Source organism: Terrapene carolina, unplaced genomic scaffold, assembly GCF_002925995.2.
Source record: "Terrapene carolina triunguis isolate 2854851 unplaced genomic scaffold, T_m_triunguis-2.0 Scaffold234, whole genome shotgun sequence".
Lineage (NCBI taxonomy): Eukaryota > Metazoa > Chordata > Testudines > Emydidae > Terrapene > Terrapene triunguis.
Window position 1 is genome coordinate 7,429,493 of NW_020664585.1, and position 16,555 is coordinate 7,446,047.

Below are 16,555 nucleotides of genomic sequence, written 5' to 3' on the forward strand. Positions count from 1 at the left end.
AGTTCATTCCACTTGTGGTAGGTAGAGACATGGACTTTGTAGTGAATTATAAAGCTTTGTAATCCAGGTGGCACGCTCCACTCTGCCCAATGGCAGGTTGAGTAAACAAAGAGACTAGGGCTCCAGCTGCAGGCTCAGTCAGGGTTACCATATGCTGCTTCCCCAGAAGGACACCAAGGCCTGGTCTACACTATGACTTTAATTCGGATTTAGCTGCGTTAATCCGAATTAACCCTTCACCCGTCCACACTACAGAGCCAGTTAATTCGAATTAAAGGGCGCTTTAAATCGATTTCTGTACTCCACCTCGACGAACGGAGTAGCGTCAAAATCGATTTTGTTAATTCGAATTAGGGTTAGTGTGGCCGCACACCACCGAATTAATGTGATTAAAATAAATGGGGTAGTGTGGCCGCACACCACCGAATTAATGTGGTTAAAAACCGAATTAATGTGCTTAGTGTGGCCGTGCACAATCGAATTTATACAACCTGTTTCCCAAATTCGAATTATCTAAATTCGGATTAATCCTGTAGTGTAGACATACCCTGAATCTGTGTACCTAGCTGATCCAAGCTCTCGCTAGCCAACCCAGCTGCACTGCAGTGGCTTTTAACTTGTCACACTGTAACCTGACACTGGGGAAAGACTTCATCTGTGCAGGTCTCGCCCCCGGTAGCAGTAGATAGACGCAGGCAGGAGTTGTCTGTGATCTGCCCAGTATTAGAAGCCAGAGCTCCTGCGTCCCAGCCCAGTATCTTAACCAGGAGGCTGTTCTTCCTCTCTTGGGAGCAGCCTGTCAGTGAGACGCTTCTGTCCTGCCTGAACATGCCCCTGGGCAGCCTGTATTTAACTGTACCTCTTACTAGATGAAACCACTGCAGAGTCCTAACCCCGCTTCCTCCTGCAGTTCTCAGACAGCTCAACACCGCCATGGCCGTGTCTCAGATGTCGTCTGTTCAGTGCAGGCTGGCTCCTCTCATCCAGGTGATCCAGGACTGCAGCCACCTCTATCACTACACCGTCCAGTTAATGTTCAAGCTCCACGCATGTGAGTCACCCGCTGTGCATGATTTCCTGAAGCTCTGCCCCTCTGGCGTCTGAACTCACTGTCGCATCTGCCACTTGCAGACACCACTGCACCTGTGGCAGTTCAGCTGCTCTGGCTGCTGGGTTAAAGCCATTAACAGGTGCCAACCTGCAACAGCTTCATGTTTATAACACTGAGCTGGCTTTGTCTGCGGCACTGAAATGCTTTCAGTAGCTTGGCACCCTTCACCTCACTACACTGAAAAACACGTTCAGGCCCCTGCCTCCTCCTCTGCCCCAGCCTTTCTGACTGTGCCGGACACTGTGTAGCTTAATATCTAATTCAGTGCACTACCCCCGGGACAGGGGAGCCATGCGGCTGTGCAAGCAGGGGCCGTGGGTAACTGGGTGCAGTTCTGTGGAGGTCAGACTAGGTGAGCTAATGGTCCCGTCTGCCCTTGGAATCTATGAGTCTGTTGTTTCAATATCCAGTTGTTTCAGGCCCTGTCCACTCTGAGACCAGACCCATGCTGGCTGACAGCCAAGGGGTTAGCAGGGCTCTCGCATGAATTTTCTGGCTGGTGGGGACAGGCGCTTTCTTTTCTGTGCTGTAGACTTAACCCTGCAGGGCATCTATTGCTTGGTGTTAGAATACGGTTCTGGAAGTAAAATTCCCAGTGCACAATAGTCAGGAAACAGCAGGAACGCTTCCAGCAATGGCTGCATTTAAAGATGGTTCTAGGTTGGAGCAGGCTCCGGAGTCTGTGCATACAGCTGGCTGTCACTGAGCGTTGGTAGGTGATTGCTAATATACAATCCCTTACATGAGCCATTAATCTGTCCTTTTACCCCGGTGGCTGGGTGCCAGCTATGCTATTAAACCCCAAGTGTTGGCTTAAGATAACTAATGTGAGCCATGTGCATGGTGCCCCATGGCGCATTTTGCAAACGTCTCCCTTCGTGATGGTCTCTCACTGAGCCATTTGCTTGATTTCATGGGCCAAGCTTCAGTTTCCTTTTGCTGAAAGAGTTAAAGCAGTGATCTGCATGTGACGGTTCTGAGCTGAGCAAGTCATTCCTATGCCTGGGTTTCTGATGCCTTTTAAAGGCCCTTCCCCCACTGTAAAGATACACTTTAATCCCAGAGCACCTTTCCCTGCAATCAGCTTTCAGTTTTCATATCCCTGCAGCTCAGTGACACTATCAGGCTTGGCTGTGTGTATGGAAGGTTTATAAAGTATGTGCTCTGATTGTGGACTATAGGCCACTTGTTTCCACTGCTGACTTTTTGACTAGTTCCCTTGTTTGCAGTACATGCTTTGTTACTGGTTCCCCAGGGAGCAGCGAGGAAGGGTTTGATTTCACCTGGAGGTTGGGAACCCGAGTACTCGACATTCCCAGGAAATGTGAGAGGGTCAGAGCCCCGTCTCCTTTCAGCATCATGGATTCAGCATCCTTTCACCACTTGGATTAAAAGATCAAATTGAGCTTGGCTGAAACACAAATGGCTGTCTCCCACCCTGCATTCCCAATTTCCAGGCCAAGCTTTTATGGACAAACTTAATGAAATGTACATTTCTTGAACACTTTGGACTCTGAGAGTAACTTCCCCTGAATAGCCCAACCAAGCACTCGCTAGCTAAGCCTTCCAGTGTCCTATGAGATGTAAAAGAGATCTAGCAACAGTTGCAGCCACAGCTGGGGTAGAACACAGCAGAATTCCTGTGTCACTTTCATCTGACAGGCAACAGGTTGGATTCCCATTGAGGCATCAATAACTAAACTGCATCTCCAAATGTGAAAACTTCTGGGGACTGACTTTACCCCCTTGACCCTACCTGGATTTTTTTTTTTAAGTAGTTTGTGGTCAGATCACATTTTAGTACATTTTCTCCGGAGTGTTCAGAGGTCTCTTTCTCACCCAGTATTTCATGGGCAGTTTCTTCCAGCTAGTTGGATCAGGTGTACGGAAAGGTCCTTTCCCAGCTGAAGCATTGAGTGGTACTGTGCTCTGTGCACTGACTTAGCACCAGCTGTGTTTCTCAGGCTGGGCTGGTAATTCCTTTATCTCCTCGACTGTTCTAGGTCTGCCAGCTGATACGCTGCAAGGTCACCGAGACCGGTTCCACGAGCAGTTCCGCAGGTAACAAAGGGCGCCCTAGTGCGGGGCAGTGGCTCGCAGCTGTTCTGAATGCTCCGTTCACCAAGGCTCCCACTACTCCCATTTTAATCATTTCCGTTTTCTTCTCTCTAGCCTCAAAAACTTCTTTAAAAGGGCTTCAGACATGTTGTACTTCAAGCGGCTCATCCAGATCCCCAGGCTGCCAGAGGTACCAGCCGCTTTCCTTACTGCAGGCTGATGTCTTTTGACACGGAACCAGAAACATACACGACACTTTACAGAATACCCAGAAACAGAGTCCCTGCCCCAAAGGCCTTGCAATCCATTATGTGCGTGCAGAGCCTGGGAAGCAGAGTGCTGTAGTGAGGGCTCTGAAACAAGGCTTGCCAGCAACCCAAACCAGGCGCTTCAGGGTAACCCTGTTGATCTCAGATGCCTAGGGGCAACTCATGGCTCTCCAGGTGTCCAAATGCACCTCAAAGTCCAAGAGCAAGGGAATTCAGAGCTAAAGGTGCCTTGCTTGAGCTTTAATTCTCCCTGTAACGACTGCCTATCGCAAGGTGCTCATAGCAGTGCAGGGAGTGTGTCCTGCGTCCTGCAGTCTCTTTATTTCAATGGTCTGAAGTCTTCAGCTTCAGCAATGAATTTCCTTGATTGGCTCCACGTTCAGAGAGAGGGAGTGTTGGCTGATCCGATGGCCGGAATGATGCCAGACATCGAGAGTGTGTCTGGTTCCCATCGACTTTCAAAGGAAGGTAGCAGTACAACAGGCACCATGGAGAATCAGCAGGGAGGGAGTTGTCCACTTCAGGGGTTTCCCCGTTTTTTCACTGTCCAGGCCACTCTGTAAGAGAGAGCGAAACACTTGTTGGATCTGGCCCTGCTGCCTGGTTCTCAAAGTGTTCAATTCCAGAGATCATCAGGAATGGCTCTGCGGATGCGAGTGGCCCATGGGCCATAGAGTGAGAACCACTGGACAACTATCTTGTTCTCTCCCATACCCTGAGCTGCTGAAGCACTAACAGAACGTAGTCATGATGGTACCTGGTACCCTCCTGATCTAGCAATGTGCTCACCCGCACTGGGGCTGTACGCTGGGTGCACTGGTCAGTTCATTTCACCACAACCAGGTGAAACATGTTTGGTTTTCTGTTGTCTTGACAGAGCCCCCCTAACTTCTTGCGGGCGTCTGCCCTGGCAGAGCACGTGAAACCGGTGGTTGTCATCCCCGAGGAGGCCCCTGAAGACGAAGAACCAGAAAACTTAATCGAGATCACTACAGCTCCTCCAGTGGAACAGCAGGTGAGAGCTCAAAGATTCTTCTCAGGGGTGTGTTGGAAAGGCAAGAAAACCAAAGTCTGTCTAGGGTGCTAAATCTGTGTTAATCTCCATTCCAAGGCACTGAACACTAGGAGTGTTGCTTAAAAATGGAATTGGAGTGAGCCACATGCTGTTCTTTGCACTCCGTACAGTAATTTCTGCAGCATTTCCGGCAATCTGTGTCGCTGTGCTGAAGGACAAGACGTTTGGTCTTGGCCTTGTTAGTCTCCCTGGACAACCTCGGTCGGGACTCTTCCTCTCCTCCCACATGGTTGCCTGTTCCTTGTTTTGAACAGCTGGTTACAGCTGAGGCTAGGCATCATTCTGTATAATATGGCTGGGTTGGGTGTCAGGATTTGGGAAGGACAGGGAAGTTGATGGCAGCATGGGATGCAGACCCAGGGACTGAGGAAGCTCCTTGCCTTCGAATTTGGGAGGACACTGACGTTTAACAATGTTTTCAAGGACCATGGGGATATTTTTTTTCACATCGTTGCAATCTGAGAGCCTTGGTTTGTCATGGAAGCTGTTGGGGTGGATGAGCCTCAGTAGGGAGTAAGTGGCATGAATTGGGCTCTCTCCTGCAGCCAGGGTATTGGGCTTCTTGCAACTGTTGTCTCTGGCTTTACTGACTGCTTGTGTGCAAAACAGATTAACCGGGCCACCTTCCCAGACTTTCTGTGACTGGTTACCAGGCGAGCGAGGCCTAATCTGACTTAGGCCAACCCCTGTCAGACACTTGGAAGGGCTGAGCCTAACTTGGTGCCATCTTTCTTCTGCAGAACGTGTCGGATATATTTGAACAGACCTTCGGCCCCCCCAATGGTGTTCGGGATGACAGGTGAGGGGGACGGCGGTCAGCTGACGCTAGGAGGGAGCTGCTGCTTTCTGGGCTAGTAATGAGGCTCATTCTTTATTCCCAGGGATCTCCAAATCGAAAACCTAAAGAAAGAAGTGGACTTGCTTCGGGCTGAGCTAGAGAAAATTAAACTGGAGGTAAAGCCTGGCGCTGCGGTGAGCTGGGGTGGAGGAGGAAGAACCCAGTTCCTGTCCCCTGCCACTGCCCGGTGTCCTCTCATGTTAGAACTTTCCGGATTACCACAGCTGGATGACAGGCCTGGAATCCATTTGCTGAATATTGTCACCAGTTGGGTGACTCAATGTACTGGGGAGAAGAGAATTTTGCTGTTAGAAAAATATATTCCTCTCCAGTTGGATCTAGTGGCCATTCCCAGAGATCCCATGTCAGATTGCGCGTGTGCGTGTTAGCATATTAGCTGAGGACTTCACAGGCCAAGGTAGACTCTGGGGAATCCCGGACAGGCCATTGTCAGAGTCATTGTCAAAGCCACCCCTAGCACTCAGGAGTGCCTGGCCCCTAGCCCTGTGCTCAGTCCGTGCCAGGCTCGCTGAATCGGGTGGGTAACTGCAGGTGTCTGTGTCTGTAGGCTCAGCGGTACATCACGCAGCTCAAGGCCCAGATCAACAGCCTGGAGGCTGAGCTGGAGGAGCAACGGAAACAAAAGCAGAAAGCTCTGGTGGATAACGAACAGCTCCGGGATGAGGTGGAGCGACTGCAGAGGGCACAGCTGGAGAGCAGCCGAACGCAGGGGCTTTACGTTGAAGCTGAAAGTAGGTGACAGCTTCAGAGACTCCAGAGAGAGAAGGAGAGTGTGAGCCGAGGGGCCTAGAACTAAAATAAACCTTTGATGCCCAGGGGTGGCTGAATCCAGGGCTGTGGTGTTGGGTCTGTCCCTTGTGGAGAGGATGTTCCCTGTAGCCATTCATTGCTTAGTCAGGAACAGCTCCAAACCCGGCAGTGTTTGACCAGATATTTTTAAGGGAAATGCCATTAGCTGGTTATGTCAAAGTGATGGGAACAAACTGGCTCAAACTGCTTAATAGGATGCCCCGTGTTTAGCAACTAGTCTCTGCTGTTCCTGTCTCCTGTGTTTCCCCTGTGTGTGTGAGTAGCTGTGGGTCAGAAGGCTGGTTAGTACTGACTCACTAGGGTGCAGAGCGTGGAGTTCTTGGGTGTAACTGATACTGGGAATGTTCTTGCCTCTGCCAGAGAAAGCCAGCGCCACGGAAACGCGCTACGCCAAGCTGAAAGAGAAACACAGCGAGCTCATCAACACGCACGCAGAGCTGCTGCGAAAGGTGAGGGCTGGCTAGTGTGGCTATAGGATCGCTGGGGCTTTAGCGGAGCCAGAGGGCGTCACAGAAATCAGCTTGTATATTTTTCTCTCCCTGTTCCACTCCCCTGCTGCCGCTGCCTGTCTAGCCCTGGCCTCTTTTCTGCCCGACCCTGCAATCTCGACACTGTTAATTCAGGACCACCTTCCTGCCATCTGCAGCCTTTCTACGTCTCTCCATGACCCCTTTATCTTTTCTCGGGCCTGTCCATTTCTTTCTTTCTGTTACCTGTGGCATTTGGGGATATGTACTTTGTATGAAAGGTGCTGTCCAAAATACAGATCCTGCCAGGGCTCATTGGCCTGAGTAAAGAGGCGAAGGATCGAATGAGGAATTTGGAAATTGGAATTTGAATCGACTGGATTGAATGAGCCATGAAACGCTTTCAATCCTAGCAGTGGTGCTTGGAGGTTCCCCATCTCCGCCCCTCACACACACACACCCCTGATATACCGAAACAACTCTCCAATCCTCCTCTCTTGTGCTCAGAATGCAGATACTGCCAAGCAACTAACAGTCACCCAGCAGAGCCAGGAAGAAGTGGCTCGTGTCAAAGAGCAGCTGGCGTTTCAGATGGAGCAGGTGAAGCGGGAGTCGGAGATGAAGGTATGTCTACTGCTGCCCAAAGTTCTGCCGTGGTTTTGACCAAAATAGCCTCGAGGGCTGATCTTGTTCCTGCAGGAATGAATGTGCACGTTTGTACCTGAAAAAATTGTGTGTAGAGCTGTGTTGCTCCTACACATGCAGGTGTCTTCGCTGGTTTGGCAGCCACAAAATAAGAGGCTGCGTTGAGATCAAGTGATCATCTCTGGCCTGATTCCTCTGAGGTGCTGAGCACCTGCAGCACCTCGGCAGCCTGCCCTGAACATTGAGGTCAGCGGAAGCTGGGAGCGCTCAGCATCTCTGAAAAATCAGCTGCCTGAAGGACTGAAATTCTCCAAGCAGAGAGCAGTCCTCCGACTAGCCCATTGTGTGTGTGATCGATACATGGTCTAGTACTCTTCTTTGTTTCCGGTACATAGCCTGCCCTCTGCCTTCAGGGGCAATTAGTGATTCAAACCCTTCCTAACGACCTGTGTTGGCGTCACTCAGGTTGTCGCTGCCCAGATTCCTTGGCAGTCACGTGGTTTATAGGCACATTTCACCCACATCTCCTCCTGATTCATTGTCCGTCTGTCCATGAAATCTCCAGGGTGGGTCTAAATTTTCAGCCGTGACTAAAGATTATGGGAGCCCAGCTTGGCACTATAAAGGGGCCTGGTATTCAGAATGTGCCGAGGTCTCTCAAATAAAATCCCTAGTCACGTCTGGAAAACGTAAGTTCCTGTTTCTTGAAGCAGTTGGGCTGCCCTGCCCTGCCCGTGGCCCCCTGGGTTGCAGAGCTGTAGAAAGCCGTTGTATAAGGGCACAGAAGTAAAACTGGAGAGCTATCCTGATGCCTTCTCTGATTCCCATCTGTCTGCAAATGTAGCTTGAAGACCAGACCTTGCAGATGGAGCAGCTGAAGAGAGAACTGGAAGCCAAGAAAGAAGAGCTGACCCAGATTCAGAGTTCGCTCAGCCATTCCAAGCAGGTACATGGCCCAGATGGTAGGAACGCGCCCACGAAGGGGACTGCTTTTTCGAGGTGCTGAGCACCTCTGGGAATTGGACTCCAAGCAGAATCCTGCCTGTAAGAGAGTGCCCGGTGATGCATTTCAACTGTGGGGGACTTTCTGGCATCCCTGCGACAGGCTGGAGAAGGAAATGAAGGATGTCTGCCCCTGTGCATTTCTGTAGATGACCACACAATACATTGGCAGACTTCCTGCTCTTAGGCAGCATTTCAGACCCACAGGGCACCAGGCAACTGCTCCCACTCAGATCCTGGAGATCCCCATGTTCATTAAAACCAGGTTCTCTGAGTGCACGAGCCACCAGATGGCAACCTGAATATACTGCAGAGGCTGTCAATGGATCTCAGCTTGCAGAATTGGAGTTATAAGGAAATGGATAAACCCCAAGAGCGTCACCCTTGTGCCAACCCCTCTATTGCGAATAAAAGGGCTGGAATGGCATAAAGGGGCCCTAAAAGGTCTCTCTCTCTCCAGGGGCAGAGTTCCACAGCACAGGTCCTGTGTAAGACAGCTATAGGGCTGCCTCCTGAGCCCCCCTTTGCAAGTCTCAGCAGAGTGGGCCTGGGTTGAGGTACAGCATGACGCAGCCCTGGGAGTTTGCTGTAACTTAGACCCCCCCAGAACCGTACCAAGTTACAGCGGAGGCCAGTCCAGCTCTGGAGCAGCCCAGGATTCAGAGGTCACAAAGGTGGCTTAAAGCTACTGCAGGCCGACTCGCCCTGGGCTGGGAGTTCTGTGCTGCACCTCTGAGATGAGCAGCACAGAATCTCACCCCAGATGCTGTATGGGGATGGGCTGTCTCGGGGGATTCGTCATGGGCTATACATCTTTCATGTCTAGGTCCCTGACTGCAGTGGCTGTGGCTGTCTGTCCAGTGGCCTGTGTGTAAATGAATTTGGTGGGTCCCAGGCCCGTTCCCCTTGGTGCATGTCCTCTTCACAGAAGCCACCACTGGACTTGGTGCTAACTAGTTGAGAGGCCAAGGCCATGGTGATCTCACGCCACCCCCTGTGCTGGTCCCTCCAGGAGAACAGTCTGAGGGAAGCTTGCCCTGCTGCTGAATAACAGGAGGGGTCCCCGATCGCTTTCTAAGAGCACTACATTCCTTCCCAGATCTTTAGAAGGCCAAGAATCCCCCATGGCTGGCCGGCCCAGGCTGGCATCGGTTGTCATGCGGGTTAGTTGGTACCAGGTGCATAGTGGAGTAGGCAGAGATTTGTGCTGAGGGCTTGGATTGTGTGTGAGTAGTTTTGAGACACTGGCTCTTCCTGCTTTGTTTTCAGGCTGGCTCCGAGCTCCACTCCCAAGTGGAAGCCCTGCATGCTGAGAAGGACTCGCTGAGGAAGTCGGTGAGCGAGAAGGAGTGTGAGCTGCTGTCCGTAAAGGGCCTGATTCAGGAGAAGGAGCTGCTGTTGAACCAGGAGGCAGAGAGGAGTGCTAAAGAAATCAGGGAGCTGCAGGGGAAACTCATGGAAAAGGTACTGGGGAGAAATGTTTAGGGTCTCAGGGCAGAAGCCCCTTTCCCGAGCACCCCTCGGAACCTGCTGGGGCCCCGAGTGATGCGCATGCAGAGAAAGGAGCCAGGCAGGAGGCTTAGCCAGTGTGGAATGAATCTACCTAATGCCAAAGAAATCACTTTGTGGTCAGACTGCAAATGTCACGTGGCTGACGTGGCAAACCCCTTACAACCTGAATGGTCACTTGCAGTGACACAGCTTCTCTCGTGGGCAGATTGATTTGCAGCCAGCAATAAACAAAGCCCCTCCACATCTCTGCCCTTCTGGGAGGGTGTATTGCCCAGCGGTCAGAGCAGTGAACTGGGAGTTTGTTCTTGACTCTGCCATTAATTTGGGCTTTGTATGATCCTGCAATGAAAGGCCATCTTTGCCTCCTGACTATCCCCAAGATTCACTCTGGCCTCATGCCGGATAACCCCCTGGCCTGCTGAAGCCCGTTTCTCATTCCCTGTCCTGGACGGCAGTGTAGTGTGGCTGCGTGGTGAAGGCTGGCCTTGTGGGTGAGGCGCAGGAGTGGGAGGGAAGAGGGGCTCCAGCCTGAGCCCAAACATCTACACTGCAGTTAAACAGCCCCTTAGCCTGAACCCTGTGAGCCCGAGTCAGCTGGCACGGGCCAGCCACGGGTTTTTAATTGCAGTGTAGACATACCCTAGATTCTCTTTTGGGCTCTGCTAGAAAGTCCCTGTGTGGCTTTGGGCAAGTCACTTTACCTCTTCTCCTCAGTTTCCCCATCTGTGAAATGGAGGTAATACTTCCCACCAGCCTCTGGGGCACTGTCTGTAAAGCCCACTGAGACCCTGGGCGGAAGGGCACTGCGGATGGGAAATGATTATTGCAGAGATGGACAGCTGCAGGCTGGGAGGGACTCCGAGACCCTGCAGCATGTGTAATGTCTTTTGTTTACAACCCACAGAAAAACCAGGAGCAGAGCCTCCAGCAGAAGCTTCTGGATGACCAGTTTGGTATGCTCCAGGGGACAGTGAAGGAGGCAGAGAACATCATCCAAGACGCCATTGCCAAGCTGGACGACCCCTTGCACATCCGATGCACCAGCTCTCCAGGTAGGGAGCTGTTCGGCCAACGGCCGTTGGCAGCCAGGGAGAGCCGAGCTTTGCAGATGCGAGCTGGCTCTGTGCCTTCTGCCTGGCAGGTGGGTGATGCTGCCCCATAAGCCTCCCTGGCACTGTCTTCTTGGCTAAATATTGAGCCTGAGGGGTTCTGGGCTCCTTGGCTTTCCCTGGGGTGAATTATCTGCGACAGAGAATTTTCCTTCTTTCGTGAGTCAGACCCTAATGCTGCTTGAACACACCCTTTGGCTTAGGCAACTGGACATCTGTTGGAGTGCGAGGAGAGGGAAGATCCCCTCTAGAAGGGACAGGTACTGCTGATCCCACCCTCGGCCCCCATCTGGCCAGCCAAGCCGCGGCAGAACAGTTTGTTAGCTCTGCTGTCTGTGCCCTTCTGGGTGCCCAGGCTTAGATGCCAGGCTCAGATGCAGGTCTGGAAATGGCTCTTCGCGCCGAATAGCTGCAGGGCTCTGTGAACCAGGGGGCTCAGGTCAGCAGCAGCTTGGTCACGGCTGAAGGAGTGTTGGGCTTCAGTAAACAGGAGGCATCTCAAAATAACTGTAGCACTCAAAAGGCAAAAGAAAGGCTCAGCCCCCGATTGGATGCTCAGCACTCAGAGGTATCCTCTTACTAATGCAGTCACACTAGGACAGCATGGCCTGTAAAGCCAGGAACAGGTTAATTCTCCTGAGCGGGGCCCAGCTGCAGCATCCAGACCCTCCAAAGCTTTGGGCTGTTCAGACAGGTACGTGGCCTTGTTCAGGCCCATGTCCCACGTAATCCCTTCCTCGCCTTCACTTGACCCTTGGTGTCTTTGCAGATTACCTCATCAGCCGGGCGCAGGTAGCGCTGGAGTCTGTGAACTCCTTGGAGAACGGGCACGCACAGTATATGACCAACATGACAGGTAAAGGCGCCTGGGCCGTGTGTCCAGATCGGAAGCTGGCACCGAGGCCAGTCCCGCGGGAGGGCACGTCTGAAATGGGCAGACCTGGAAGTTCGGGCGTGGTCGCTGCGATTTGGTCCAGACTTGAACAATCCTGTATGCTTAATGTGTCTGTGAAATCCGTGGGGTGTAAATAAATAAATAAATCGCACGGCGACGGGCCACGTTCAATACCCTGGAACATGGCCCCAGTGCTGAGAGCCTGGGCTCCCCGCCTGGGAGGGAGGAGGTGGGGGGAGTTGGGCATTGAGAGCGCTGGAAACTCTGGTTGTGGGTGGGTTGGGGAGCGTGGGATGTGCTGGCCCATGGCTGCCATTTCTGTGAGTTCAGAGCTCTGACAGGTGCATTTTAATACCTGCACATGAATTAACTAATAAGGCTCTTCTTGTGTTCAGGGTATTCAAGTCCCAACCTCTCTATCTGGGAACTAAGGATTAGTGTTCCCAGATTGGGGGACACTGAGACTTGGAGGGATTGTTCAGCCTCCTAACTTCATATTTAGGCTCCCACGGGTGGGATTTCCAAAGGGAGCCAAGAGACTTAGGTGCAGATGTCCCTTTGGCCTCGACGTCAGGCTCCTGTTCGTGCAAAGGCTGGCCAGGGTGATTTTACTCAGCGTCACCCAGTGAGTCGGTGTTAGAGCTCGGACTAGGGTGCAGGAGTCCCTGGCTCCCAGGTCTGTGCGTGGGCTGCTCTGTGCTCGTCAGGCAGTTACCGATTCACCGTGTGTCCCAGTTCTGAGCATTGGTACTTCGGACACTGCTCTGGGGGTCGCTGACAAACGCTTGGTGTAGGCGAGGAGAAGGGCGAGCCGATGGCCAGCAAGCAGGCAACTTCCCGCCTAGAATGATTCCCGAAACGTATCTCTGGCGCAGGGACCTTTGCGTGTCCAGTGCTCACCCTGTGGCCTGTCTCTCTTTGTTTCGATAGATGCCACTGGGTTGGTGGCGGCCCTGGCCCAGTTTGCTCACTTGACCGCCGACACCATCGTGAATGGCAGTGCCACGTCCCACATGGCACCCACTGACCATGCCGACAGTGAGTAATGAACTCAAAGCCTGCTTTAGGTGCTTTCAAAAACCCTGGCGCAGTTAGGACTGGCACCAGCCGGGCAGCCTGGGTCCTGTTTACTCCCAGGGCAGCCACGGTGTAGCCCGGGCCAGTGCAGGAGCCCCCCACTACCCTGCTGAGGTGCCTCCAGCCTGATGTGCGAGATCGCCCTAGTGGGAACAGGCGACTTCGATCTCAGTGGTCCAGTCAGGCCTTGGTCTCTCTGCCAGCATGGTGCCCTTTAGTGCCAAAGGTGCTGGTAGCTTGTGTGATGCAGACACTGGACTGAGACCCAACCAGCTAATACATCTAATGCCTTGTAGTGACAAGTTCACGGGCTCTCCCCTGCTCTCAACACCTGCCCAGATTTCCAGCTCCACTTAATCAGCAGAGGCCAGAGGTTGGTGCAGGTTTGAAAACAACCCGCTCCCCATTTGCCTAGTGCATTGGGCCTCTGGGGGCCCCCGCAACCCACATGGAATGCGGGAGTGTGGCAGGACCCACTGTTGCTGTCGGCGCCTGGCTGATGGAAAGAGGATGTGCACGTGCAGCCGGTACTTTCTTGTGCCGCTGCGGCCCTAGCAAGGTGAGGGGCACATCTGATAATAAGCAGGAAGGTTCGTGTCTGCTGGAGGGGTTTTGAGTGACTCACTACGCAGTGGTTAGGGCTGGGGAGGGCAGATCTGACTAAGCGCCTCTCTACGGTTACTAAATGTGGTGCAGGCTTCAGCAGATCTTCCTTTCTGTTGTCCAGACATGCACTAGTTGAATGTTACGGGCAATCTTCCTTCTTTGCCAAGGATGAATGCAAAGCCTTCCCTGAAGCAGGCTGTCCCTTATTTTTTATGACACTAGCGCCTAGCTATATCAGCGCTGCACTGTGCAAACATGTAGTGAGAGAGTCCCTGCCCCAGACAGCTTCCTTTTGAACTAGACACGATGGACAAAGAGCGGGCAGGGAACCAGACCCAGAGAGACAATGTGACTTGCCGAAGGGCACGCAGCGAGTTAGTGGCACAGCCACCCATGTCTTTCAAGCTCCAGTCCCGTGCTCTGGCCACTAGGCCACGCTACCTCCCTATTTCCTGCCTCGCCTTGTTTGTTCACCTGACTGTCTCCTATGGCTAGTGGTCTTTCCTGTTGTTTATTTTCTCTTCTCCACTGTAATACTTGGCACTAAGATCACACTCTTCAAAGCATTTTACAAATGTTGCTTAACCCACCCAACGTGTCTGAGGAAGAAGCCACAGAGGGAGTCAGTGTGTCAATGTGAGGATTAGCACTCAGGACCTCCTGGTCCCCAGTCCTGTGCTTGGACCACTAGACCATACCTCCCTTCGCGCAAAGGAAACAAACTGCCTGCAAATTTTTTAATCCTTTGCCGTAACTGAGATTCTTTCTCCTGTCAGAATTAACTGAAACCTGCAGGGACTGTGGGCATCGGAGTCTGGAGTATCTGAACGAGCTGAAGGATAAGCAGTTGCTGAGACAGGCAAACCCGGAGGACGTGAGGAGAACTCTACAGGGCATCCTTCAACTGGGCCAGGTAGGGGGCGATCCTCGGAGTGGGGATACACTCGTGGAGGAGCACTTGGTCTTACACACATCATTGTCTTGGGACAAATCCACCCTGGGTGTAACTCCATCCAATCCAGAGGAGCCACACCAGGAAAGATTTGACCCACTGGGGCCGAGACATGCAAGTAGGAGGATGCTCAGATGATTCAGATGGAAACGAAAGTGTCCGCAAGTGGCGCCCCCTGGCTTCCTCTGCCATTGTTGATGTGCGCGGGTGGTTTCCTGGTTTCTATTTATAGCGGCAAAGTTAAGCCTTTGCTCTGCAGGGATGTGGCTTCTGCTGGCTAGCGATGAGTGCAGATTAGTGTTTAGCAGCAAGGAGCTTAACACCTTTCACTTTTTTCTCTTGCTGGAAAGTCTGTCGGATCCTCCCAGCTTGTTATACCCGAGGCTGGGGACTGGCTTGGGTTTTAGACATGGCATTTTTACCTTCTTCAGAAATGACTATTCCAGGTCCCAGAACATCTCCCTCCTCAAGTCTCTTCCTGATGGGCATTTGCTCTTGGTACCACCAGCCGGCCCCCAAAGGACCCCACCATTGTGTCTTAGACTGGCAGGCAATTATGCATTCACTGTGGTGAGCGCTAGCATGAGGGACTCCCTTCTCTTCCATCCATGGCTGCTCCTCCCTCCTCACTACTCTACACCAGAAATCCAGAGCTGTGATGTATTCCAGCTCCCTTCGTCCGTCACCTCTTTCCTCTTGCTCTGTGTTTAAACCCCCTCTAATTTCTTTTTGTTGCAGTCATGGGGCAGGAGTTCTGTGTTTGTATTTGGTTACACTTGAAAAGCTAAGTGTGTATTGAATTATTGTCCGGCATTCCAAGCCCCGGCTGGAAAAAGGAAACTTTCTTTTGGAATTGGTTTCATGTCTCATTCTTTATGATCTTGTCTCGATATTAATGTGGAACAAATGACTATTTTTTTCTTTTTAGATTAAAAAAACAACCCCCAACTGAACGTAATGTTGGTGAGAGCCTGGAGCCTTGATACATTAATTCTATTTGTATTTTTGTAGCACCCACCCTCCTTATGTAGGAGCAGGCTCCGTTGTGCTGGGGGCTGTACAAGCGCAGATTGGGAGACAATCCTGACCTAAGATCTAATTTGAATCTCTCTCTCCTGTGCATTTGGGTTCTGCAGGAACCTGATCAAAGTCCAATATCTCAATCTTTGTATTTGATTTTTTTTTTAAATTCCCCGTGTGCTTTATTTTAATTCCAGGAGCCATTTATAGGGGTTAAAATAACATGATGGTGGGTAGCATTTCAGTGGAAATACCCTTAGACCAGATCAAGTTATTTTAGCCCAGTAAGTGGCTCCCTGAAACCGTGAAAAATTTGCAAACCCACATCCACCCTCCTGCCCCAAATCACCACTAGCATTATACATTAATATGCTACTAACTAATAGCACAACGAGCTCTTCTGCCTTCCGCGTGCTCTGGAAAGCTACCGCAGCACTCCTGCCTGCTGAGAATGGCACCATTGTGAAGTGCAGGTCTGTCCCTGGCTTTGGAGTGTTTTCTTTAAATGGAAAATCAAACTTCCTTTATGACCCTTTGAACCTCTCTGAGATTCCTCTGATATATTTACTGCAAGACTCTGGTTCACCTGGATCATTCCCAGCTCTTCATCTTTATGGAGAGGTTTGTTCTTGGGGTTTTGCTCTTTCCAGGCCAAAGAGAGATTCTTGCTAGTTGTTTGTTTGAAATCTTTGGGAAAGTTTTTATCCTGGCGCCTGATTTCACGCTGGCTCGTCGCTTTCTTCCCTTTGCCAGGAGCTGAGACCTAAAAGCTTAGACATCAAGCAAGAAGAGTTGGGTGATATGGTTGATAAGGAAATGTCCTCCACCTCAGCAGCTACTGAAGATGCTGTCAGAAGGATAGAGGTGAGATGAAGACCGTGGACTCTGTGTCTAGCAGAGAAAAAATCGGAAATCTGTGTGAGACTTCTGGCCTGAGTCCCAGTAGAGCTGTGTGTCTGTCATACTCTGAATCAAGGCCCCCGAGGCAGACAGGGATCCAGAATTCTCAGACCTGACCACGTCAGTTCATTTGACAGGATCTCATGAAGGGAACCCCTCTTCCTTTATTTTTCCTACCACAGCCAATC

General features: G+C 51.6%; 1 protein-coding gene across 1 annotated transcript in view; it reads left to right on the forward strand.

The window, feature by feature from the left end:
• HIP1R (huntingtin interacting protein 1 related) overlaps positions 1–16,555 on the forward strand; it is a 57,694-nt gene that overhangs the window by 33,710 nt on the left and 7,429 nt on the right. The window contains exons 8-23 of the mRNA XM_024196166.2: positions 911–1,051; positions 3,115–3,172; positions 3,284–3,359; positions 4,316–4,453; positions 5,254–5,312; positions 5,395–5,467; positions 5,920–6,103; positions 6,543–6,631; positions 7,157–7,273; positions 8,139–8,240; positions 9,566–9,760; positions 10,713–10,860; positions 11,687–11,773; positions 12,743–12,850; positions 14,272–14,408; positions 16,221–16,331. Of these exons, the coding sequence (XP_024051934.1) occupies positions 911–1,051; positions 3,115–3,172; positions 3,284–3,359; positions 4,316–4,453; positions 5,254–5,312; positions 5,395–5,467; positions 5,920–6,103; positions 6,543–6,631; positions 7,157–7,273; positions 8,139–8,240; positions 9,566–9,760; positions 10,713–10,860; positions 11,687–11,773; positions 12,743–12,850; positions 14,272–14,408; positions 16,221–16,331 (1,823 nt within the window). The remainder of the gene's footprint in view (positions 1–910; positions 1,052–3,114; positions 3,173–3,283; positions 3,360–4,315; positions 4,454–5,253; positions 5,313–5,394; positions 5,468–5,919; positions 6,104–6,542; positions 6,632–7,156; positions 7,274–8,138; positions 8,241–9,565; positions 9,761–10,712; positions 10,861–11,686; positions 11,774–12,742; positions 12,851–14,271; positions 14,409–16,220; positions 16,332–16,555) is intronic.